The sequence below is a fragment of the Lepidochelys olivacea genome (assembly GCF_965140295.1).
Source record: "Lepidochelys olivacea isolate rLepOli2 genome assembly, chromosome: 1".
NCBI classification, from domain to species: domain Eukaryota; kingdom Metazoa; phylum Chordata; order Testudines; family Cheloniidae; genus Lepidochelys; species Lepidochelys olivacea.
Genome location: NC_140411.1, coordinates 245,462,726 through 245,488,191, shown reverse-complemented (window position 1 = coordinate 245,488,191; position 25,466 = coordinate 245,462,726). Strand labels below are relative to the sequence as shown.

Below are 25,466 nucleotides of genomic sequence, written 5' to 3'. Positions count from 1 at the left end.
TCCTGCCAGCAGGAAAGGCAAAGCAGTTCCCTGTGGCTCGGCAGGAACTCAGCTCCCAGCCAGCTGGAAGCAGCAGACCCGTCTGAGTCTCCCCACGCTGCAGGAACATACTGTCAGGTATCCAGTTAACCCTGGTGACCGGACACTAAAAATCCGGTTACCACGGGAACCCGTGCCAGCCGTGGGTGTAGTTTCAGCAGGCATTGCCCCCCACCCGCCAGTTTCACCCACCCCGGATTTCTTTGGAGTTCTGCTTAGCTGTCAGGGAGGGAAGAAGCTCCCTCTGTCCCTCTCCTCGGCTGAGGCTGGCAAGCAGCTCCAGGACGCTGGGTCCTAGTGCCCATCACAGTCATCTTCTGTGTGTGCTGGGTCCCATCTCTGGACAACTGGTGAGTGCCTGTGTGTGGGCAGGGAGGGCAAAGGTGTGCCGGGGGCAAGAGGCAGTACCAGAGGGGTAGGATGGGAAGTTTGCACAGAGCCTGCACACAATCTATCCAGCTCCAGCCAAAATTATTGCCCTCCCATGTATAAGGAACCAATTCCCACACATTTGTAGGAAAAACAAAACATCCCATTCTGCTTACCAGTACTTTAACTTTTACAGTACCCCCCATCAAGGGGCTTCAGATTTATGATGCACTATGTTCAATATTGTATTGAACTGTAATAAAATCAAAGAAATCCAATTTTTTTCTGTGATGTATTTTTTGTACTGAGATGAAAGAACTTGGCTGCCTATACCTTATGCTCAGCCTAGTACAGAGGTGGGCAAACTACAGCCTGCGGGCCATATCAGGCCTGGCCCTTGAGCTCCTGGCTGGGGAGGCCAGCCCCCGGCCCCTCCCCTGCTGTTTCCCCTCCCCTGCAGCTTCTGCTTGCCTTGCCACCAGCGTTCTGGGTGGCGGGGCTGTGAACTCCTGCCGGGGAGGTGCTGCGAGAGGTGCTGGCCTGCCCTGGTGCTCTAGACTGGGAGGTGATGTGGCTCTACCCAGGCATCATGGCTCCAGCCAGGCATCGTGGCTGCCAGTCCTCGTGCTCTGAGTGGCATGGTAAGGGGGTGAGGAGCAGGGGCGTTGGATAAGGGGCATGGAGTCCTAGGGGGCAGTCGGGGATAGGGAGCAGGGCAGTTGGATAGGCATGGGAGTCCTGGGGGGCCTGTCAGGGGGTGGGTGTGTGGATGGGGTCAGGGGACAGGGAGCAGGAAGGGTTGGATAGGGGGTGGGGTCCTGGGGGGGTGGTTAGGGGCAGGCGGTCCCAGGAGGGGACAGTCAGGAGACAAGGAGCGGGGGTGGGGTAGATGGATCGGGGGCTCTGAGGGAGGCAGTCCGGGGTGGGAAGTGGGAGGGGGCTGATAGGGGACAGGGGCCAGGCTGTTTTGGGAGGCACAGCCTTCCCTACCCGGCCCTCCATACAGTTTTGGAACCCCAATGTGGCGCTCAGGCCAAAAAGTTTGTCCAACTCTGGCCTAGTTCCATAGACCAACACATCTTCGTACTTTTAAGGGGTGGCAAAAGCACTGGAGGAAGCTCAACACACAATGTTGTAGGTTTCTCCCTCCCCTCTTCAAGGATTTTAAATCCACTTCTTAGCAGGATGTGATAGAAAGACTGGCTGATTAGGCTAAAGGTGGGTTCTGTCCATTTGCTGGTTACCTAGCACTTCAATCCATCATAAAAGTACCTCACATTTGATTTCTTTTGAGTTTCATTCCAAAAACTTAAAGCTAAATAAACCTGAAGTTAATCCTAATTTTTCTGCCCCAACTCAAACTAACTTCTCTCCCAAGTGGAAAATGTTGGGTGAGCATGGAATATGTGTGATTTGAGAGGGGAATGAGAACACAGGCCAATTCCTGCTGACAGTTACACCTGTGTAGCCTTGTTGACTTCAGGGAAAACAGATTTTTGCACAAGAATAGATTTTGGTCCCTTCTGCTTTTTCACATCTGGTATAAGCAGAATCTCATTAACTTTCCTCCCCTAAACTCTGAGCACTTTAAGGGGAAAAAAAATAAGCAAGGTCTGCTTCATTTACACATGCAAATGAAACAGGAAGTTCTCCCTTCATTCTACACCAGCCTTAAACACCCAGACCTGATGTAATCAGGGTGTCACTACAGCAGCCTTGGTTGGATGGTTCTTTTGAAAGATCCTTAATGGTTCTTTTAAGATGCTGATTTTCAATGAAGTCTTTTTGTTCAGAAGGACAGAGAACACGAAGGAATAGCTCAGTTTTGTCAACTCCTAGTCATTCAAAAGGTGAAAGTCTTTAAATTAAGTTTGTTTAATGTTTGTCTAGTGATTTTGAAGAGCTAACATAGTACAGAAGTGCTAAATATTGTGACTGGGCAACCATCTAACGATTTGTGTCACTTCTAGCTGTTACCTTTTTCTTACGGACAGCTTAAAACAAACACAAACAAACTGTGGGGGCCTGGTGTACAGAGAATTCATGTTTTAAAAACGCTCATGTCAGAGCGCTCATCACAAATTCTCGAATAGTGTGATGGGGCAAGGCCAGATGGCTATAGAAAAGTAGTGGGAGATAGATATATTAGCTCCAGGATAAACAAATCCCTGGTACCAGGATAAGTGAAACGGCAGCTGCTCCAGGTCAATTAAGACACCTGGGGCCAGTTAAGAACTTTCCAGAATGCAGGGAGAATGCTTGGTTGATTGGGACACCTGAAGCCAATCAGGGGCTGGCTGAAACTAGTTAAAAGCCTCCCAGTCAGTCAGGTGGGTGTGCATGTCAGGAGCTGTGGGAGGAAGTTGTGCTGTTGGAGAGGCTGAGTAGTACACACCATATCAGGCACACGGAAGGAGGCCCTGAGGTAAGGGTGAAGTGGAGCTTGAGGAAGTGAGGGCTGTTGTGGGGGACGTAGCCCAGGGAATTGTACATGTCATGTTTCTAAAAGATCAGCTACCATAGCTGATACTATTTGGGTCCCTGGGCTGGAGCCGGGAGTAGAGGGTGGGCCCGGGCCCCCACCTTTGCCCCCTGATTAATTGCTGAGACTGGGAGACCACAGAGACTGTGCAAGGAAGGATAACTTCTCCTCACCTCCCTTGCTGGCTTATGATGAAAATGGCTCAGTAGACTGTGACCCTTGTCTCTAGAGAAAGAAGGGTTACGTGGAGGGTCACAGTGAGCCTCTGAGGCTTGCAAAATCCACCAGGAAACACGGGACCCACGGAGGCAAGGACAGAGCTTTGTCACAATAGACAATACTTAGTCCTGCCATGAGTGCAGGGAACCAGACTAGATGGCTTCTTGAGGTCCATTCCAGTCCTATGATTCTAATTGTGGAAGAGCTTGGTGACAGAATGGCCTGATATGGTGAATCTGTGGAGATTAACTACACAAACTGGGTATCATCCCACAAATAATATTTGGGTTCACTGTGAAAACAGTAATTCATTGTCCTCAGCCAGTGCAACACTGGGAGGCAGCTTTCAGAGCAAGGCAGCCTAAAATACAATGCCACCCAATGTAATTTTCCCACTATTGCTTCCTCTACTACAGTGGGTTTTACACCTGAGTGATTTTCTTTTATATAATAAAAGCTGGCTGCCTCCCAGATTGCAGACAGAGTGAGACAGGCTATATGGTGTAGAGGCCAAAGTTTGGGGGAAACACCTACAGGGCTTGGCTTTGCACTGTGCCATTTGGAGAGCTGAGGGTAGAAGCACAAGGTTGAAAGAGGTGAGTAGGATGGGGAATGTTTCAGTGTTCATCCTTCTTCAGATGAGCACTCTACTACCTAGGAGGGCTAAGAGAAGGACAGGGTAGCATCCCTCTTGGTACCTCTTACTCAAAAGTATCTGTTTGTTCTACTCCCACTCAATTCTTCAAACTTGTTAATTTTACATAAATAAATAATATGTAAATACGTACGTAGATAAATGTTTGACATTTTATTTTTTCGCAATATGTAATTCATACTTAGGCCCTTCCCTCCCATTAGGCTTAGGCCCCTCATAACCTTAAATCCGGCCCTGCTGGTATGCCAGAGATAGTTACCGGGCAGAGGACCCTCTCCCTTGGTATGTCCAGCTGCTAAATTGCATTAAAAGAAATACATTTCTTTTCCAGGCATGTTGTAGAGATTTTATGGCATTGGGAATGGGGGAGAAGAGGTGGTATGCGTGATTGCAAATTGGAAAGAAGGTGTTCATATAAACTCTATTAAAATGTTCACACACTGACAAGGTTTTGGGAGCCTCTACCAAAAAGGAGCAGTCCACAGAGTGTAGTGACCATTGTGTATGCTACCCATGAAGTCCTTGTTTCCAGTATAGAGCACCTCTTCCATGAACAATAGAAAAGCCCTCCTGTGTAGCTGAAGAAACACAATTTGTTGATGTCTAAGTATAATTGCATCAGTCGTAGTTTATGCAGTATCAAATTCCTTATGTTATACATTATATAGAAACTTATCTAAAATTAATATTATTTTGACTATAGACATTTTGTAATCAGAATTGATGTTTCCGTGGCCAGAATTCAAGGGATACTGGATGATTTTAAGCCAGTAGATGCACTCCTGAAAGTTTACTAATCTGTATATTTCACAGCTTGCTGGATATATACTCTGTAAATCTTGCTGTTTTATAGACTAAACGTATGTTGGTAGAGAAGATGGGCCATGAAGCAGTAGAGCTGGGACATGGAGAGGCCAACATAACAGGACTGGAGGAAAATACATTGATTGCTAGTCTTTGTGACCTGTTGGAAAGGATTTGGAGCCATGGTCTACAAGTCAAACAGGTTGGTAACTTGAAACTTGGTCAGGAAAAAGCACATGTACACAATACCATTTTGCACATATTAAAAGTATTTCCTATAATCCATCCCTTTAAACTACTACTTAGCTATATCATTTCTCAATAGACCTGAGGGTATCTAAATGCTTCAAGGCGCAGCTATTCATTTCCTAAACTTTTTGTGAGGCTTTCAAGAGACGCCTTTCCACAAATTGTAATAATAAAATAGTTTTTTCCATCCTCGAGCAGTGAAGGACTGGGGAGGGAACACTGAGGAGAAAAACAATGGATACAGAGAAAGCTTCATGATCACAGGAAATTACTTGTTCTGTGAGGTGGTCCTTTCCTGTTCGGTTGGTTTCTTTGCTCAAGAACAAAGAATTGAAGCAAGAACCCAAAGTTACGTTCTGGATTCACTAAATCACCAGGCTCTAATCGAGTATCTAGCTTTTTAATTTGGCTCCTTTCTCATTTATTTTAAACTTCTCCTATATGTTCTATTTTCAGGGGAAATCTGCTTTGTGGTCCCATTTGCTTCAGTACCAGGAAAGGGAAGAGAAGCAAGAACATATGACAGAGTCCCCAGGTGAGTATTCAGGAGTTTGCTTTCCATATATGGTCTCTAAGATTCAGCAGTAAGCAATCTTGGTTCTGGTTGGCCTAAGGCTGCAGAACTTTGTGGTGGATTTTATTTTGTATTTTCAATGTCCGTGATACTGACATCACACTTGTAATTTGAGTTCTTTCAAATATTTGATCTCTAGACTAAACAGATGGCTTATTTGCATCAAATGATGCCATAACTATTACCATCTTCAGGAAAACGATGGCATGTGTCATTTTGCTTAGTTTCTTCCATTTAAACTCTGACTAAGCTGCAACTAAGGTATGAAAAGTCGGTATGTTTTCTGAAGTGGTTTACAGAAATGTAGGGCTGAAAGGCACCTCAAGAGGTCAAGTGCAGCCCCTTCCTCTGAGGCAGGACCAAGTATACCTAGACCATTTCTGACAATAAGGAGCATTTTGTAAATACTAGACAATATTACAGTGTGCCAGACTTCAGTTGCGTCCAGTTGGATTTATTGAAGACATGAGGCCCAACTTGAGGCTGCAAATCTTCCATCAGTGAGAATGGTCTGTCTTTTATAGCATTCCTCAAATAAACAGATGTACAAATTTTTATTGTTATCTTCTATAAAATATTTAGAAGTCTTTAATGGATTTGTACAAAAAAAGATTTAAGCTGTTGAAACTTCAGTGCAAACATTCAAGATGCTTTCCTTGCATCAATAACCTGCTGGTTACCCATCCTCACTTGAAGATTGAGTGTATTCAGGATACACAAAGGACAGACTTTGCTCTTCTAGGATCATCAGGCTGTGATGAAACTTATTGGCCAAGAACATACCAAGTGTATGACTGAGCTTTTAATGGATAGGAGACAGATTTTGTAGACTATTTCCAGAAATGTAAGTTAGTCTTAGGAAGAGGGAATTTTGTGCATCACTTCTGAGATCTAGGTATATCAGGGCATATAAACAGGAACATTAATCTGGGCTCTCATGTGTAATGGAATTATTTTTTATAAATTTGGTATTCATGCTTATTAATCTAGATCATTATTCTTCAGACAGCAAGGTTTGAATTCCATGGCATGTGGCCTATACAAGCAATCTCAAGCTTGGAGGGAGTGAAGCGAACACTGCATTCAGTAGTTACATAGAACTGATCCTCGCTCATTGGCCCAGGCTCTCAGTTCATGCCTAGTGGGAATTCCCTTTGGTTTGGCATTCTAAAACCATTAAACTACTTTAATGTAAAGTAATGCATGATTCTTTTGGTATGGCAGTGAACTCCCCTGCACTGCAGTTGTTGCTCAGCATTGTTTCTGTAAGACTTTCAGCTGAATTAGATGGTCTTCCTGATTTGCCTCCGATTTTGTTTTTTTAATATATCAGATGTCCCTGGGTATTTCCAGTTTATGCTGATAGCAGTGTTTATGTCAGGAGTTAATTGAGGATTGTGTCTTGGACAGACATAAGGTATTTCACAAAATTCAGTGCAGTCATAATGGCATACTTACACCAAATGAGTGTGTGTGAATCTTCCCTCTCTCTCAGCAATTGGCTAATCAAGGAGAGCGTTTTGGAAAGGATTCAGCACTTTCTCAATGCCCTCATTCAGAGTTCTTGCTGAAATCCCAATAGTAGGATTTGAGAGAACTCAGCATCTCACGGGATCAGGCCCCAAGTATATATCTATGGATAAACTGATGTTTTGAGTCATGACAGCTTTGTAATAAGCATCAGTGACCAGGGACATGTCATCCTGCATTGCAAGCCCCAGAATTAAAATGTGGTCCAACTGGTGGCCCCTGAGATGATTCCATTTGGCCCTAGAACTTGCATGGGGATACCATTTTGTAGAACAAAATAGCATCTTCTGCACAGTGTGACCTTGCACACACTGTGTGCGCAAGATCATGCTGCATGGAGGACACTGTTTTGTGGAATGTCACTAAAAAGGCATGTAAGTGTAGAATTGAATACATAATGGCAAGTCCCCTTAAAACTTTATGTAAGCGAAGAGGGAAACTTCTCTTTTGCATGAGTGAGTGATTCAGTGATCATTAATGAGACATTATATCTTTGTACATTTCTGGCAGATGATTAATTTATGTGTGCCATAGATGATTAGCATAGCTCTTTGAGGTTTGCATTCTCATACCATGTATCTACTAAAATTACACACATGTGGCTAAGATCTATTAGATTATAGCTATATGGAAACATTTGTTGAGTTCTTAAGGTGAATTAACTAAGTGCATTTCTGTATGAAGAACTGAAAAAAGGCATGCAAGTGTAGAACTGAGTTGTCCATGGTAGACCAGAGCTAGCGGCTCAAACCCTTCATCAGGGTGGGAAGTTTATATCTGTAATCTAAGATGTAGTTGCATGTCTCATTAATAATGTCACCGCATGCCACTGTCTATGACTAATGGACAGCCACTAAGTAATCTGACTGGCAAGCATAAATTCCAGAGTGCAAAATATGTAATGGCAAAGTCAGATTATAATACTAGAGTGCAGAAATGCTTGACAGTCTCAATATCTAATATGCTAGTTTTACTTCCTCTAAATTTATCAAATGGGTTTCAGATTGAGATTTCAGTAAAAATAGTTTTATCAAGTGTGAAGGCCTTATGGAACAGATTTACTTCTATGTATTTCATATGCAAAGAAGGATGCATTTGATGAATCATCTGAAGTCTCCAAGTTTAGCCCTGAATTAGCTAAAGGAAAAAGGGACCTAGATTATGTATTAATGTGGAGGCAGACAAACTGAAAAACACTTTGCCTGGCAGTATTCCTGAAACTGCATGTAACTGTTGTAGTTCTCAGTGTTGTATGATTTCTTCTACAGATGTGTAGATGAATGTGTGACGGGTTGGATCACAGAAACCCCCTTGGGGCTGCCAACTGATGTGCCAAGACTACTTCTGCCCCTGCTTTCCCTGCCAGCTTGGGACTTCAGCACTCTGTCTTGTGGAGCCAGACACACCAGTCTGCTCCAACACAGACCCAGGGTCTGAACCACATGCCCTAAAGCTGCGGACTTAACTGAAAGCAAGTTAAGAAGTGTTCCTGTCTTTAACACTCAGATGCCCAACTCCCAATGGGGTCCAAACCCCAATAAATCAGTTTTACCCTGTATAAAGCTTATACAGGGTAAACTCCTAAATTGTTCGCCCTCTATAACACTGATAGAGAGACATGCACGGCTGTTTGTCTCCCCCCTCCACCCCCCCCCGGGTATTAATAGATACTCTGGGTTAATTAATGAATAAAAAGTGATTTTATTAAATACAGAAAGTAGGATTTAAGTGGTTCCAAGTAGTAACAGACAGAACAAAGTGAATTACCAAGCAAAATAAAAACACACGAGTCTAAGTCTAGTACAGTAATAAAACTGAATACAGATTAAAATCTCATCCTCAGAGATATTTCAACAAGTTTCTTCCACAGACTGGATGCCTTCCTAGTCTGGGCACAATCCTTTCGCCTGGTACAGCCCTTGTTCCAGCTCAGGTGGTAGTTATGGGGTGGCCATCATGAGAAATCCCCTTTGTTCTGTTCCACCTACTTATATATCTTTTGCATAAGGCGGGCATCCTTCGTCCCTCTGGGTTCCCACCCCTCCTTCTCAATGGAAAAGCACCAGGTTAAAGATGGATTTCAGTTCAGGTAACATGATCACATGTCACTTCATTATCCACTTGCCAGCCCACACTATACAGGAAGACTTACAAGTAAAACAGAGCAATCTACAGTCAATTGTCCTGGTTAATGGGAGCCATTAAGATTCCAAACCACCATTAATGGCCCACACTTTGCATAACTACAATAGGACCTCAAAGTTATATTTCAGAGTAGCAGCCGTGTTAGTCTGTATTCGCAAAAAGAAAAGGAGGACTTGTGGCACCTTAGAGACTAACCAATTTATTAGAGCATAAGCTTTCGTGAGCTACAGCTCACTTCCTCAGATGCATCTGAGGAAGTGAGCTGTAGCTCACGAAAGCTTATGCTCTAATAAATTGGTTAGTCTCTAAGGTGCCACAAGTCCTCCGAAAGTTATATTTCATATTTCTAGTTTCAGATACAAGTGATACATTTATACAAATGGGATGACCACCAGACTCAGTAGATTATAAGCTTTGTAATGATACCTTACAAGAGACCTTTTGCATGAAGCATATTCCAGTTACTTTATATTCACTCATTAGCATATTTTTATAAAATCATATAGAGTGCAACGTCACAGAATGTACTGCAAACTACTGTAATTTTTTATTCTTTTAATTTTATGTATTTTTTTTTCTATACAGTTGCTCTTGGCCCGGAAAGAAGGAAATCTGACACAGGAATTACATTACCTACACTGAGAGTCTCACTTATTCATGATATGAGGTACAGTATTTTACTCTTAAAGCATTTATTATGGCTTTCATAAGGAGCATTACACAGAGATTCCCATTAACGCAAATGCTTCGGATTTATTCAGGTTGAGCAGAATACATCATTCTTCTTCTATGTAAGGACCACATACTCCAATCCATGTGGTTTACCTCTTAATACATTTTATAAAACCTTTAGTTTTGCACGCTGCTTTGATTTACTGCAGCTAAAAGGTCATGAAAAGAAAATTTGTACACAGTATTGGAAATGGTTATTGCTGATATATTTTTTGCTACCTAAAAGTATTTTAATTTTAAGTAGAGTTGCGGAAATACCTGGTACGATATTTTATTTGTTGAAACAGGAAAACCTAAGTTCGCCAAGGAAAAACAGAAAAATTAGAATCCAGATGGACATAAAAATCTGCCAACAATGGCTGAGCTATATTCGTTTCTAAATGGATATTTCATCAAAAATTGCTATTCAAATGGTAATAGGACCTTGAAAACATACATCAAGCAAGCACATATTTTAGTGGTTGCTCTCAGTGAAATATTATTCCTGACATGTGGATTTATCTGTAGGTTAGGGTACAGAAAGCTATATAATATCTGCTGTGTTTTTTGAGATGCACCATATAACATTTATAAGACAAATGTTTTATTACAAAATTAATCAGCTGATAGAAAATTACTACTACTGTTGTTTTATATACTGACGGCCCAGAGGAACTTAAATCATGTTAAGTAATTTGGGGGCTTAGATGACTCGGGGATCAGTAATGAGATTTAAGACTTTTCACTGCTAGGTCACTAGTTCAATTTCAATTCAGGTTGGTAGTGACCAAAAGTTGTTACCATCTAATAGCAATTGGTCTCATCATCTCCCCTACGAACAAATATTCATATCATCAATAATGCCATTACTACTACTAACTAGCAACCTTGTTAATGTTTTTGTGTTCAGAAAGGTCAGTGGATGAATGGGCCACAGAGACTTCTACCATCTCAAATGTGGATGTGCTCCCTCCAGACCAGAGTTCAGGCACACTGACATAGACCATATGGAGGTACAGCTTAGTAGCTTCCATGCTTGCTGTCTACACTGTACCTATTCTGTGACTAAAGGGCTTCAGTCTCCAGGGCTCTCAAGCCATCATCTTTCAAAGATGCAGAATTTACATACCCTGTGTTCATGCACATGTTTGGTGTGAACCGTGAACACTTCAACGATAGCTTCAGATCCAGAGAGATCCCCTCTGCAGATGAGACAGTAGTGTTGACTCCATGGCTCATTCAGTCTTTGGCTTCTCTGAAGACACTGTCAACCAAGTTGCTAGTTACTGCCATTTGTGTGTGGGGGGAGGGTTGTGATGTGGCCATCTGTCAGTGGGACAAGGATGGAAACTAAATAACTGTGTGTGTGTACAATTGACAAAGCACACGTGTCTTTTTTTACAACTAAACCAGTTCAGCTGCTCTGGGCTTTTTGGTTTGTGTGGTGTTTTTGTTTTGTTTGTTTGTTTGTTTTTGAGACTCTTGTGTTACTGCATATGTTGGTGACTTTTAATTGCTCAGTGGATTAATTTATTTTTTCTCTGGAGAGATCAAGAGTCAAAGTAAATTTTATATCCCTAGTAATCAGTAATGTCATCACTTTAACAGGGGATAGTTCTGACCAAATGGATGAATAACCAAGATGACAAAGAGAGAGTTCTTTCTAACAAAAGTAGATCGTTCTAACATGACTTATCATTTGTTGCCATGAGGACTCAGTTGCTGCTTGTACATTTTTTTTTTTTTTTAAAGGGATCTCAGGATGGTACTGGGTTGTGAATTTCTACTGGAATCCTACTTTCTGCTCCTGGTGGATTACCACCTCTCCAAATCATTGCTTAGAAGGAAGTAGTAAAAGGTCATTCAATTTAGTTGTTGGACTGTTGGTCTTAAAACTGTCCCTTTTCTTCTGGAAGGCTTGCTGATTGACTGATCTTTGGCAGGTCAGTTGCTCTTCTAAATCATCAACCAGTCAGCAAGTCCTGAAAATTAGCCCAGCAGTGGCTACCACATGTCTTTTATGTTACTGAAAGAACTTTAAATCCATGGCACTGGTGTTTGGCTCAAGGATTTGTATAGATTGTACACTTGAAAAACATACAGCCTAGCTAAAATATAAAAAGGCTCAGTAATCAATATCAATGTTAACAAACGCAAACTGTAATAAGTAAAATAGAACATTTGTGGACTTTGCAAATGAAATTGGCAGCAACGGTGGGAATCTGACTAGCTCTTACAACTTATTAAAAATCAGTTTAAAAACGGGGATATATGTACAGCATTGCCCAGCATAAATACTGATTCCCATTATTGTCAGAAAAACACTGAACAGAAGATTTACTGTGAAGATATTGGTAATGGCTTCTAACCTACTCAGTAACATTTCAGAAACAAAAGCTACTCTTTCACACTAATTTTGGTTTACTATAAATCAACTGGTGGCAGTGGTACAGCCTATACTCCCCAACTCAGATGAGGTCTTATAGTGGGCTAGGTGCTGTACACACACAGAGAGAGACTCCTTCCCCTGCAGAGCTTACAGTCTAAGCAGACAAAAGAAAGGGTGGAAAGGTAAAGAGAAGCAAACTGAGGTGAAGAGACTTGCCCAAGGTATCACAGCAGGGCAGCGGCAGAGCTGGGAAAAGAGACCACAGCTCCTGACTCTCAATCCAGCAGCCTATTCTTTAGAGACCATCCCTACCAGATATTTGGACAATTCTCTATATATCAGGCAAGAATGGTGTATAGGTTTTTTGTAAAGCAAAATACAGTAGAAAATTGCTTTTTGCTTTGTCTCCCTATTACTTTTAAAGCACAACTTTGTGTCAGGGAGGCAGTGGGCACAATATTGGACATACGCAAGAACTATCACCTTGTTCAAAGTGATAGAAAGCAAGGCTGAATCATTGTAAGATGTTTACATAACCTTATAACTATCAAAACAGGCAATACTTAGGGCACTGCTTAATCTATTTACTATTAGTAGATTTAGGCCACGTCTACGCTACAGACCTCTATCGGTATGACTACATCGCTCAGTGGTGTGAAAAATCCACACCTGAGTGATGGGAGTGATACTGACCAACCTCCCTGTGTAGACAGAGCTATGTTGATGGCAGAGCTTTTCCTGTCGACATAGCTACTGCCTCTTGGGGAGCTGGATTAACTGTGTCCACGAGAGAAGCTCTCCCATCAGCATAGCAGCGTCTTCACTGAAGTGCTACAACCGCGCAGCTCCACCGCTGTATGTGAAGACAAACCCTTCATGCCACATGACACTCAGTAGTACTTCAACCATGATCCATCCTTTTGATGTCACCATAAACCTTTGTGTGTAGTTAAACCGTTAATCACATCTTCACACCTCCCTTATGGTGGGAGGAAAACATGCTGGAGGGTTATGTACGTTAGATTCAATTTATCATCCAGACTTTAGCTTGTGGTATGACCAGATCTATGTGTGAATATTCATGGGGGTACAGAAGTTGAAGGGGGCATTTTGCTTCAATTATTTTTCCCATGGAATAGGAAGTGATCACGTGATTCAAGCAGTGTAGCTAGGGCATGCTTTCATTAGTCAACTCTGCCACCGTTTGGAAAACACACATCCTGCGTGCAGCGTTCACCATGCTGCCTCGTATGCCTGAAATAACCTGCCTAGTCTTGTACAACACGCAGGCTTCCGTTTCAAGTCTCTTGTGCTTCAACTGCTTCCAGTAGTCATTGACTCCTTCCATGTTTGCCAACTTAACAGAACTCCATGTTTGCCAACTTAACAGAGCTACATTTAGACAAACCTATGTCAGCATCCATACTGTGACAGACGTGAACATGACATGTTGATACAAAAACAAGTAACCTTATTACTTTATATGGTGTCAGTCTACCTCCTGTTCAGCGTTCCCATTCCTTTATCGGTCCTCTTATTTCTAGGTGGCATATCAAGTTGTCTAACTTGGAACACAAACCCCTCTCTACACAGGCACATCTTTTTTTCTTTTGCTTGTAAAGCACCATACGCACCAAATGTACTGTAAATATTCCCTGCCCTCTAACATTACTGCAGTGAAACGAGACCAGGTGAGTGAGGTAATGTCTTCTATTGGACCAACTTCTGTTATTACTTCACCCACCTTGTCTCCAATATCCTGGGACCAATATGGCTACAACAACACTGCATACAAGTAGCGAAACAAGTTAACTATGTGCTGTAGGTAAGATGAAATGTGTTGTTTTGACTAAACTACGTGATCTCATCACTGGAGAGTGTTCTCAATAGTCACCTGGTAATTCATGTTGCTACTACTGTTTTGCCAAAGAAATGCAGTTAGCTAACACCCGACTACATCTTGCTTTTATATGGACAGGGAAACACTCTGCAAGACGCTTTGGTTTGCTTCTATCTGTAAATTGGTGGCAGCCCTCCAGGAAAGCCATCATCGTGTCATCTTTTTATCCTCTTTGCTATTGCACTTTTCTGACACCAGCACTCTGACTGAAGTCACCTGAAACATCAAAAGGTTGGTTTGAACTGGCAGTAAGTCAGAGCAGTCCCTGACACCTCAAATGAAAACGTTCCCTTCGGAGGAACTGCCTGGCACAGTCACCTCAACCTCCAAGCTTCCTTGTCCCCTACAGGCTTTCAAACTTTACTACATGAGTGAGACGCACTGGAGTACAGCAAGACAGTAAATGAAGTCATTTGCTCTGTTTTTAAGTGCTACCTGGGTGTCTTTATATTGTATCATCTCCACTTCAATTTCAAAGTTCCTTAAGTTTCCTTCCTTCCCCCACCCCAAATGTATGAGTATTCATGACGCAAAGCACTGCCGATGCATCTCAATCCAGACCAGGAAAGCCTCTTTTTGTTGTCAGTAGCTGAACCGCTTTAGGAAAAAAGGACTACAATTTATACCAGGCTGTGGGATGTTTAGAGTTACCTCTTGACTGGTTTTCAACTAGAGCTACTGCACACCACATTACAACAGATGAACACCATGCAGTCATTTGCTTGACTGTTGTCCCATGAGGTCAGTTTATACCACTGTACCAGAACCAGACAGCTATGATTTACAGAAGGAGAATAAATTAAGGTTTAGGGACATATCTATTTGAATTTTCTCTTCAGAAAAGAATATATTCTATTTAGTGTTTCATATTAGAGGCAATTTAAAGTGAGCACTAAAAAAGAGATTCTGTGCTATGATCTTCTCATCTCAAAGGACTTTAAATAACAGCAGTGTGCGCCTCAACATGCTGTGGAGGAATAATGTGTGCATCCTATTTCTCAAGGACTTCTGATTACATGCCCAGTTATTTGCGTTGGAAGTCCTAACTGCTAGCTGTCCGTCTGATCCAAAGAAGGGGTTTGCTTCACAAAGTGCTTACTAGTGCCAGAAGAGGGCAGGGACTCAACTGATACAAGTCGGAGTGTTAAAAGAGGGAAGCCGTGGATGTGGTAATAAAGGACAAAAACTTATATGTAACTGTGGTCTACTCTTGCAGACAGGCGGGAGTTATAATTAATCAAACAGTAAAAACATTTCGACTTGGTCTATGCTAGCAGCTTATGTTGGTATAAATACATTGGTCAGGGCTAGAAAATCCTGAGCAATGCAGTCAGGTTGGTATAACTCCAGCTGTAGACAGTGGTATGTTGACGAGCTCCTCCAGTCAACATAGCTACCACCTCTTGAGGGAGATGGAGTACCTACGCGGATGAGAGAAGCCATTCCCCTCGGTGTAGGTAGCGTTTTCACTAAGCAGCCTCTGCAGTATTCTATGTTTAGACAGGCCCTTAGTCTTGTCCCTCTTTAGAACTGTTCACATTTCATAACATGACATGTTGGGAAATTTTCTTAAAAAAATGTTTTTAAAGTGTTTCAGCTTATTGGGTTTTGCAGTCACATGGCATTGTTGTTTTTTGTTTGTTTTTGTTGCAGCACTTTGTAGGCCCCAGCCCTATTATGCTACACACTGTACATACATAACACAGTCCCTTCCCTGAAGAGCTTACAACGCAGATTTGGGGGTGGGGCTGCAGGGGCAGAATACAAAATAATAGTGAAACTATACTAGTCAGCGTAATCAGCAGCAGTTCAGAAAACTGATGAAGTTGTGCTGCAAGTATTTTGTAGAGCACATGGGACCTTCAAGGGTGTTACGTGAGTTAGAAAGCCGGTGTTAAAGCTCACTTCAGTCTTGGTGGATGAAGCTTAGAGACTTACACAAAGGGATGGAGCATTGTGAATTGCCTGTGTACTTAACATGCAAACTGAGTGAAAATTAACCAGTTTGCAGCCACTTTTTCCATGCACTGAAAACCATTATTGTAGGGTTTTGTTTTGTTTTTTTAAAAAGGCTATCTGCCATGGCAGTCGTTTTCTATTCTAAAGCTACATGTATCGTAAGATTTGCAGCCTCTAGTATTCTTTCTAAGTTGGACCATGGGAAGTTTTTAAAAAACCTGTTCAGAATAGCTCTGCTTTCTTCCAAATGGACATGTGGAAAACCTACTGGGCTTGATTATAATTTACACAAGGCCCTTTTTATACTTCTCTGGAAGTGTGAAGGGGCATTAGTGTAAATACCTGGGGGGAAACTAGCATTTTACATACCAACTGCACTGGTGAAAGCTACTTTTGTTGGAGGACTCTGTTATAACACAATAGTCTCCTGACAAGGTTAACACAGGTAGGCCTAACAGTGTAGGTAAGTCCGAGTCATGCATCAGTGCTCCTGGAACACGTCAAATCTCTGTTGGCTTTGTCTATTGTAGGCCTCTTTCTTAAATATCCAAACATTGCTACCGCCAGTGATAGTTACAATGGGGAATGTCAGTGGCAACTGGCATTTTAACCACTTTTCATTCATCTAGACCTGCTTTTAGACTATACCATAGTTTAGGAGTCAGAGTAGCAGCTGTGTTAGTCTGTGTTTGCAAAAAGAAAAGGAGTCGTTGTGGCACCTTAGAGACTAACAAATTTATTTGAGCATAAGCTTTTGTGAGCTACAGCTCACTTCATCGGATGCATGCAGTGGAAAATACAGTGGGGAGATTTTATATACACAGAACATGAAACAATGGGTGTTACCATACACACTGTAACGAGAGTGATCACTTAAGGTGAGGTATTACCGGTGGGGGAGACCTTTTGTAGTGATAATCAAGGTGGGCCATTTCCAGCAGTTGACAAGAATGTCTGAGGAACAGTGGGGGGTAAAGGGGAGAAATAAACATGGGGAAATAATTTTACTTTGTGAAATGACCCATCCACTCCCAGTCTCTATTCAAGCCTAAGTTAATTGTATCCAGTTTGCAAATTAATTCCAATTCAGCAGTCTCTCGTTGGAGTCTGGTTTTGAAGTTTTTTTGTTGAATTGCAACTTTTAGGTCTGTAATCGACTGACCAAAGAGATTGAAGTGTTCTCCGACTGGTTTTTGAATGTTATAATTCTTGACGTCTGATGTGTGTCCATTTATTCTTTTACGTAGAGACTGTCCAGTTTGACCAATGTACATGGCAGAGGGGCATTGCTGGCACATGATGGCATATATCACATTGGTAGATGTGCAGGTGAACGAGCCTCTGATAGTGTGGCTGATGTGATTCGGCCCTATGATAGTGTCCCCTGAATAGATATGTGGACACAGTTGGCAACGGGCTTTGTTGCAAGGATAGGTTCCTGGGTTAGTGGTTCTGTTGCGTGGTGTGTGGTTGCTGGTGAGTATTTGCTTCAGGTTGGGGGGCTGTCTGTAAGCAAGGACTGGTCTGTCTCCCAAGATCTGTGAGAGTGATGGGTCATCCTTCAGGATAGGTTGTAGATCCTTGATGCATTGGAGAGGTTTTATTTGGGGGCTGAAGGTGATGGCTAGTGGCGTTCTGTTATTTTCTTTGTTGGGTAGCTTTTGAGGCATACCGTATTCATTTATGCTGTCAAGGGAGCTGCTGTTGTGTAACTGGGTTTCCCAACGTGACTGTATTTCTTTTTTGAAGTGTATTATTACCTTAATCTCTATGCTATAGATTAGTGGTAGCCAGTGTTCAAACATAATTTTTTTTTTTTCTAGCAAGGTGCTAACTGCGTTCCTCTGCTCAACACAGAGAGTGCCAATGCACAGTATAAACCATTCTAAATGACTTTGCAAAACTGCTCTATACACTTTCTAATTGGTTTTAAAACTATTTTAACAAGGTTTGGCCCTGTCTCTGCTAGCTTTCAAAGACCATTTTAAAAACAGCTTTTTTTAAAATATTTTTTGACAGCTGTGTGAACTCTGTATTACTAGACTTCTCTAATTTGGGGTGGGGGTGGGAAATGTGTGTTTGCATATCTTGCAAGCAGTTTTACTTTCCAGGGATATTTTCAAATTTAAATTCAATTCTGCAACAGATTGGATGCTGCCATTTTAAATTATCAGGATTTTGTGATTTTTTTTCTTCTTCTTCCCGTCCCCCCCCCCCCCCCCCCCGGTTTCAGGCATATTCAGAACATGAATGAGATAAAAACCGATGTGGGTCGAGCTCGAGCATGGATAAGGTTGTCTCTTGAAAAGAAGCTTTTGTCTCAGCACCTAAAGCAGCTTCTCTCTAACCAAGCACTTGCAAAGTAAGAGTAACTTATTGTTCTTAAGCTTAATTATCACAATATCCTGATTAGGGTTCTAAGGTTGCCCTGTGAACTAAGCCTTATGAAAAGCTATCTGCCTCTGCAGCTGGTCTGGGCTGGAGCTAGCTAGTACCAACCAGAGAAAGGGTGTTTCCTACATGGGTCTTGGACAGACTACTTCTTGACTCCCTCTATCAACACCCTGTCAATTTTTGGGTTGCTGAGGACCAAATACCTCCCAAAGCTAGAAGATTGAAGGGGAGCCACCCAGCACCACTTGTGGACCCTGAGCAGAGAACCCCAATCAGAGTACAGAGTGGGAAGAAGGTTAGGACATCACACACTCCCCACTCCACAAAAGAGAAGGTCTGAGGAAAGCCTGAAGGATGAGAGGCTCAGATGGGGTGCCTGTACCTTTTGAATAGCATTAGTTCATATCCATTGATGTTAGCAGACTTAGCCAAGACCTCAGCTCACCTTAGCCCAGTTGGTCTTGGTTGGAAACAAATTACCCCAGTGCATTTACAAATGCTGATATGTCAGACTTCACACACACATCAACTTACAGCCAGTGGTTGAACTAGTTTGAAATAGGAGGGGAAGAACTCTGGGTCCGAGCTGCAAAGAGGGTGGAATCCCCTCTGCCCCCACGCCCCTTTATTAACCCTTCATACTGTGTATATACAATATGTATAAAAATTGGAATTGGTGCATATCACCATTGGGAGTACCTGCCTTTTTATAGGAGTTTATTTACTGGTATTAAACACGTAGGGTTAGAGGTTTAGCTGGTGTAAATCAACATAGCTGCACTGACTTCAATAGATTTCGGCCAGTTTACACCAGTGGCACATCTGGCCCAAAATACTTTTTATATATGTAGGTTAGCCCTTAGTTTGGTGTTCTGGGGGTTCAGACCTTTTAATGTTGGTTTAGTGTCTGTTTTTAAAGAGACAGCAATATTTTTGTTTCTCACAGGAAACTTTATAAGCGTTATGCTTTCCTACGGTGTGAAGAAGAACGAGAGCAGTTCCTCTATCACCTTCTTTCGCTCAATGCTGTGGATTACTTCTGCTTCACAAGTGTCTTCACCACAATCAGTGAGTTGGAGACTCAAACTTTGTCCTGAATGAAAAATAGTCACTGTCATGGTGACAGAGGAATGATGCTGAGAACACTTTGATGAATGATCAGTGTAGCTGGGCTCTTCCCAAGAAGCCTGCAGTCATGGGTACTGAGATCGGCACCTCTGGGTGTTGCTCTGGGTAACCAGCTAAGTGTAAGATCATGTGTGAGTCCTTTGGATAACAGAATGGGATAGTGGAGGAGAGTAGCATTCAGATAATATTATAGCACCTAAGTGTCCTAGTACCGTTTCCATATCTCAGTTATGTAGCCCTTCATCTATTTTTACTCCAGAAAAGTCCTCCACATCTCCAGGCTCCCCCATATTTCTCCATTATATGTACACCATCCTTATAGCCTCTGAGAAACAGATAGGACTCCTTGGGGCCTGTTAACAGCCTGCTTTGCAGGATGAGGCATTTTGTGTCTGGATGCGTACACTATGTATTGTTGCCCCTTTTGACCCAAGCAGCTAATGAAGTTTGGGGCTTTGGGAATGTTCCATTTGAAAGTAGAAATTTGGGATAATCAGGTATTTCTTCAGTTCAGTTTTGGTTATTTATGAGGAGTGTTCAAAGTTATGTGTCTCTGAATGAAGAAGGAGCCAAGAACAGAAGGAACCATTTCTTAGCTTACAGCCCCAAGCCTCTGTAGCCAACGCCAGACCCAAAAGTTCTCTCTAGCTTTTTGCAGGGTCACACTGTACTTAAAGGCTCCTGCTTGGCTTTTCTTGCCAGTTTTCTTCTGCTTCTCCCTCTGATTTCTTGTCTGTCACCTTGGTTTCTGTGTGCACGCACTCACTCACTCGAACACACCTATAACAAAGCAATACTCAGCCCCAAAACTCCTGGGTGGGTTCACACACACCTTTTGTCTTAGGTGGGGCTTAAGCATAGGTGCCGAGTTTTATTTTTCCCTGGGGGTGCTCAGTCCCCACTCTGCCCCCTCCCCGAAACCCCAGCCCATCTCTGCCCCTTCCCTGAGTCCCGGCCCTCACCTCGCCTCTTCCCACTTGCACTCGGCCCCCTCCCCCAAGGCCCTGCCCTCACTCCAACCTGTGCCCTGAGGCCTTGCCTGCCTGCCACTCGCTGCTCTCCGTCCTCCCCCAAGTGCCTCCCCCAGTCACCAAGCAGCTGATCGGCAGCAGCTGCTGATCAGCTCTGGCTGGTGGGTGCCGAGTACTGTTTTGTTTTTGTTTTTTCCATGGGTGCCCTGGAGTACCCACGGAATCGGCGCCTGTGGGCTTACGTTTATAGCTATGTTAACTGAAGGGTGAGTTCACACCTGTCAGCCACATGGACTTTTAACCCACCAAGCTGACACGGACTGCATGTGCACTTGTGCAGCACCTCTGCAGGCCACCTACAGAATTTTATGTGCAAGGTCACTCCATGTGGTGGAAGCCATTTTGTAGAGCATGTCTGCTTTGGGGGCCCAATGGAATTGTCCCTTTGGCTGCCAGTGGGACCAGTAGCCTTCCCATTCTCTTTCCTTATCCCTCCCCACGTGACTGAAAGGCTTGTTTCCCTCTTTTTCCTCCTCCTCTCCTATATACTCGAGGAGTGACAGTGGGCCAAAACCTAGACATGAACTTGTTTTCCCCTCCCTAACAGTGGGGAGTTCTACTATTAGGTTGCTGTGTTGACGTTGGTCTCTTTATTTTCACATCTTTATTTATTTCTTTAGGAGGTGAAGTAAAGTGAATCTTTACCGAGTCATCAGAGTTTGGGCTCATCTTTTAACTTTTCCTCTTCTTAAGCTTTCATTAGGGAAATGAGTAATTACAAAAGAGCGCAGTGTCCATGGAGATTTTACTGTATCTTGTTTTCTGGGCCATCAGTGTTGGCAACTTACTCTTCTGGGACGCAAGAGTGAATTTGTGGCATTGTGTGTACAATATTGAGATGATGCACACACCAGTAAAAAGGGATGATTTCCTTAATCAAAGGAAATGGCAGGTTTGCAAAACCTTAGGAAAGCAACTCTTGCAGTACAAACAAGTGTGATTCCACACTGTCCACTGCAAGTTGGGATGGGCGGCCAGCCCTGTTTTTCTCACTCAACTATGCATTAAGCATCAAGGCCTACTGAGATTCCCATAGATTTTAAGTGGTGCTGAGAGAAGTGTCCACTGAGAATCTGCTTCATAATATTTCCACTCAGCCAGAGGATGAAACCTCCAAATCTGTGTCTTCAGTCTGACAACCCTGTATTCGCAGCATTGCCAGTATTCTGATACATAGGGGTATAATGATGTATTCAAATTATAATGTTCCACTTTTAAAATGGAGATGGGATGAAGCAGGCATTTTCTGAAGTTCTTTATTGCTTTGAACTCGTTTTACTGCAAGGTGAATGCTCCTTGTTTTCATTGTGGTACAACAGCAACACCTGGTGGCTATTCAGGTTAATCTCAAGTACATTGTTTATGCACAAGTAAGGGAATTGCTCATTCTCTGACTTTAAATGTGGGAGACAATCTCAGTTTTATACTGGGGTCTATTTTCATAGTTTCTGACTTACTGGTTTAAGCATCATGTTTGGCGCATATACCCACTGGAAAATGTTGGCAGGTTTTCATTTGAGTATATTAACTCCAAATGTTGCGAGAGAACAGCAGAAAAAACTAAAGGACATTGTTTAAATTTGAAGGGCAGAATGCTCCTGGTCTCTTCAGTGTGCAGATCTATGAGAGCATTTTGTTTGCAATGGCAGAGATTTAAGGAACTGGTACTTGAGGCTGCTCTTACAGACAAGTAATAATTGGTTCCTGGGTTGAAACCGCCCAAAAGCTGCTGTGCAGATCAGCTTTATTTTAACATAATTATTCTTTTTCTATCTATAAGTGAGCTGTCTAGACTTGGAATGGTTTCATGACCTCTTCCTTTTATGATCAGAGTATCTGTTTTCATAGTTGGTACAAATACTGCATGCTGGATATTTTTATAGAATTGTCTCATTTACCTTTGGTATTGAGAAGGATTTTTACTTGTAATGCTACCGAGATACAGCACAAGAGCGAAGTCCTAATTGTACTATATTGTGTAAACCACATTTTAAAAAATGCAGTTGTTTTGATTCTGGGTTTTGTTTTGTTTCTTCTCCTTTTAGTGATTCCATATAGGACTGTGATAATCCCTATCAAAAAACTAAGCAATGCAATCACCACATCGAACCCATGGATTTGTGTTTCAGGAGAACTAGGAGATACAGGAGTAATGCAGATACCTAAAAATCTTCTAGAAATGACATTTGAGGTGAGTGCGTGCTCTTCTTTTTTCAGTACTCAATATTGAGCACTACAACCAAGAAACTTTTATTTTGCTAGTTTTTTTTTTTTTTGTTCAGAGCACAACTCTTTTTTTAAATAGCATCTGAGTGTCCAAGGTCACTGTGTAGATTTTAAATAAAAAGCAGAAAACTAGTGCTTGTAAAGTTACTGTCCTCACTGATGGACAGAACATGTCACTCTCCTGTCAGAACTTTTTCACTGGCTTTCACTTACCCACCGTGTCTAATTTATACTTCTTGTCCTCATCTGAACTCACCTCAACCTACATCCCTCATCAAATTTCTTACTGTTCCCTGCTTTCCCTTTGCTCTGCCAATGACAACAGCCTCGCCATGCCACTCCTACCCCCTCTTCCATCTTCGAGTTGCCTCCCTGCTGCCCCAAATCTATTTGAGTTCCCTGTGCTGGACACTCAAAAGGCTGCTGTGGGGAATCAAAATGCTGAATCCCACATGTCCTTAGCCTGTTGGGGCAGGGCAAAGTTTAGGCAATGTGCATGGTAGGGGGCTTCTAGGCATGCACTTCAGTCGTACATCTTGTCTGACAATCCTCTTGGCAGTGGGGACTCCGCAGTCCAGTTGCCTAGATCCTGAAACTAGTGCCATCTCCCCAGGCCTAACAGCAGCTCTTGTATGTTCCCCAGAATCTCACCAAAGATGGATGTCTGCTAGTTTACCTCTTCAGGGGGTACACAACAGTGAAAGCTACCAGAGAGAGAGAGAGACAATATGCACAGGATTCTAAAACATCATTGCTCTTCTTGTGTTATTAAATGAAACACACATCTATACAAAATAATACACCCCTATATACATTTCTCTGCCTCTGGTTCCTCACCACTCCGGAGAGTTCTTTTGTACTTGGGCAGAGTCATCTGGGGTATCTAGAATCCTTCCCCTGGGGTTCATGAGTCTTTCCAGCCCAGCTTGCTTTCCCTGACCATGGTTAGGGTGCGGTTAAACCAACCCCCCTGCTAAGAAAGTCTGCCCATCTCTTCCACACTCCTGCCAAAGCTTCCTGTCCCTTCAAAAGCCTTCCCCCTTTTGCCTTCTGAGAGTCCTTTTTAAATCCTTGCTTTGTCACTTCTGTCCCTTTGTTCTGTTTGGGGATTTTCCACACTCTCCACTTCCCCTTTCTTGAAGACAAGTTGGAGAAAGCAGCTTCTCCCAGCTCCAGCCAACTTCCTTAGCGTGCCCATTAAATTCAGAGCACAGTCATTACACTTAATGACTCTTCATTGCCCCTGGTCTGGTAAGAAGGTGCTGCAACCCAAGTCAGCAAGCTGAGGATTCCACAGCCACCTTAGGGTACTTCTACATTGCAGCTGGAGGAGTTGCAGTTCCGGTAGCTCTGGCACAAGTGGCAGCTTGGGCTAACCACCCAAGTACAATCCCTTCTGATACCCTAGGTGTGTACTCAGGCGGCTAGCCCATGCCGCTGCCGCTATGCTGCCGTTCGTAGTATACGGACTCGCTCAAAGCCAGTGTGGGTACATCTCCCCGAGCTGGAAATTACATCTCCAGGTACAGTGCAGACATACCCATAGAAACAGTGCGAGATCCAACAATTTCATAACTTCATAGCATCAGACATAATTAATACCTTGATTTCATCAATTGACAATTATGGACTGATAAAAACATTGCATTTGGTACCAAAGTGAAAATTTATCATACCAGCCTACTAGCATTATTACTCCATGTTCTGGAATCAGCTGCATTGAATTAAAGCAGAGGTCAGCAACCTTTGAGAAATGGCGTGCCAAGTCTTCATTAATTTAAAGTTTGGCGTGCCAATAATACATTTTACATTTACAGGGGCCAGCGGACGGAACCCTGGGCCGGGACCCGGGGCCGACGGCCGGGACCCGGGGCCGACGGCCGGGACCCGGGGCCGACGGCGGGCTGAGCCGCTCAGCCTGCTGCCAGTCTGGGGTTCCAGCCCCTGCCAGGCAGGGTCCTGGCCGCTGTCCCCGCTCAGCCCGCTGCCAGCCCAGGGTTCCGTTCATCTAGGCCAAAAATCAGCTCACGTGCCGCCTTTGGCACACGTGCCGCAGGTTGCCGACCCCTGAATTAAACGTCAGAAGGCTGGAGGCAATAGAAATGGAAGATTGCAGGTGTGAAGTGGAATGATTTTAAGACCAATCCTTTTTAAAAGAGAGTAGAATGTGAAATGAGGGTACTGGATTGGTTCCAGCAACAAGATTTATGATGATGGGGACACTGCAAAAGACAAACTAATGATAGGATGCCAAAGAAAATAATGCAACCACAATCAAGGTCGGTCTGACCTAGAGGCCAACCACTGATTAAATACTGAGGGCTTGTCTACAATTACCGGGGATTGATGAGCGGCGATCGATGCTTCAGTAGACCCACTAAACTGACAGCAGATTGCTCTCCTGTTGACTCCTGTCCTCTACTGGATCAAGAACAATAGCGGAAATCGCATAGCGTGAACCCTGTGGTAAGTAGATCTAAGCTACGTCGATCTGAGTTACGCTATACATGTAATTCAAATTGCATAGCTTAGATCGAATTTCACCTGTAGTGTTGATAAGGCCTGAGAGAACCTACATGGGGACATGACCAGACTAGACTTAATGGAGGAACAGGCCCTTGACAGGAATGAATGGTGATGTAGTACATTGCCCTGTGATGGC

At 43.0% G+C, this 25,466-nt stretch overlaps 1 protein-coding gene across 5 annotated transcripts in view; it reads left to right on the top strand.

Annotated features, from left to right (window-relative positions):
- Positions 1-25,466, top strand: part of DENND5B (DENN domain containing 5B) — a 163,085-nt gene that overhangs the window by 122,580 nt on the left and 15,039 nt on the right. For 4 of the 5 annotated variants that reach the window (XM_084617287.1, XM_084617286.1, XM_084617289.1 and 1 more), the window contains 6 exons: positions 4,618-4,770; positions 5,274-5,352; positions 9,652-9,733; positions 18,259-18,387; positions 19,366-19,487; positions 22,624-22,769. In XM_084617287.1, coding sequence (XP_084473413.1) covers positions 4,618-4,770; positions 5,274-5,352; positions 9,652-9,733; positions 18,259-18,387; positions 19,366-19,487; positions 22,624-22,769 — 711 coding nt within the window. Of the gene's footprint in view, positions 1-4,617; positions 4,771-5,273; positions 5,353-9,651; positions 9,734-10,687; positions 10,885-18,258; positions 18,388-19,365; positions 19,488-22,623; positions 22,770-25,466 lie in introns of those variants that run through there. The other variant, XM_084617290.1, reaches the window with a different exon arrangement.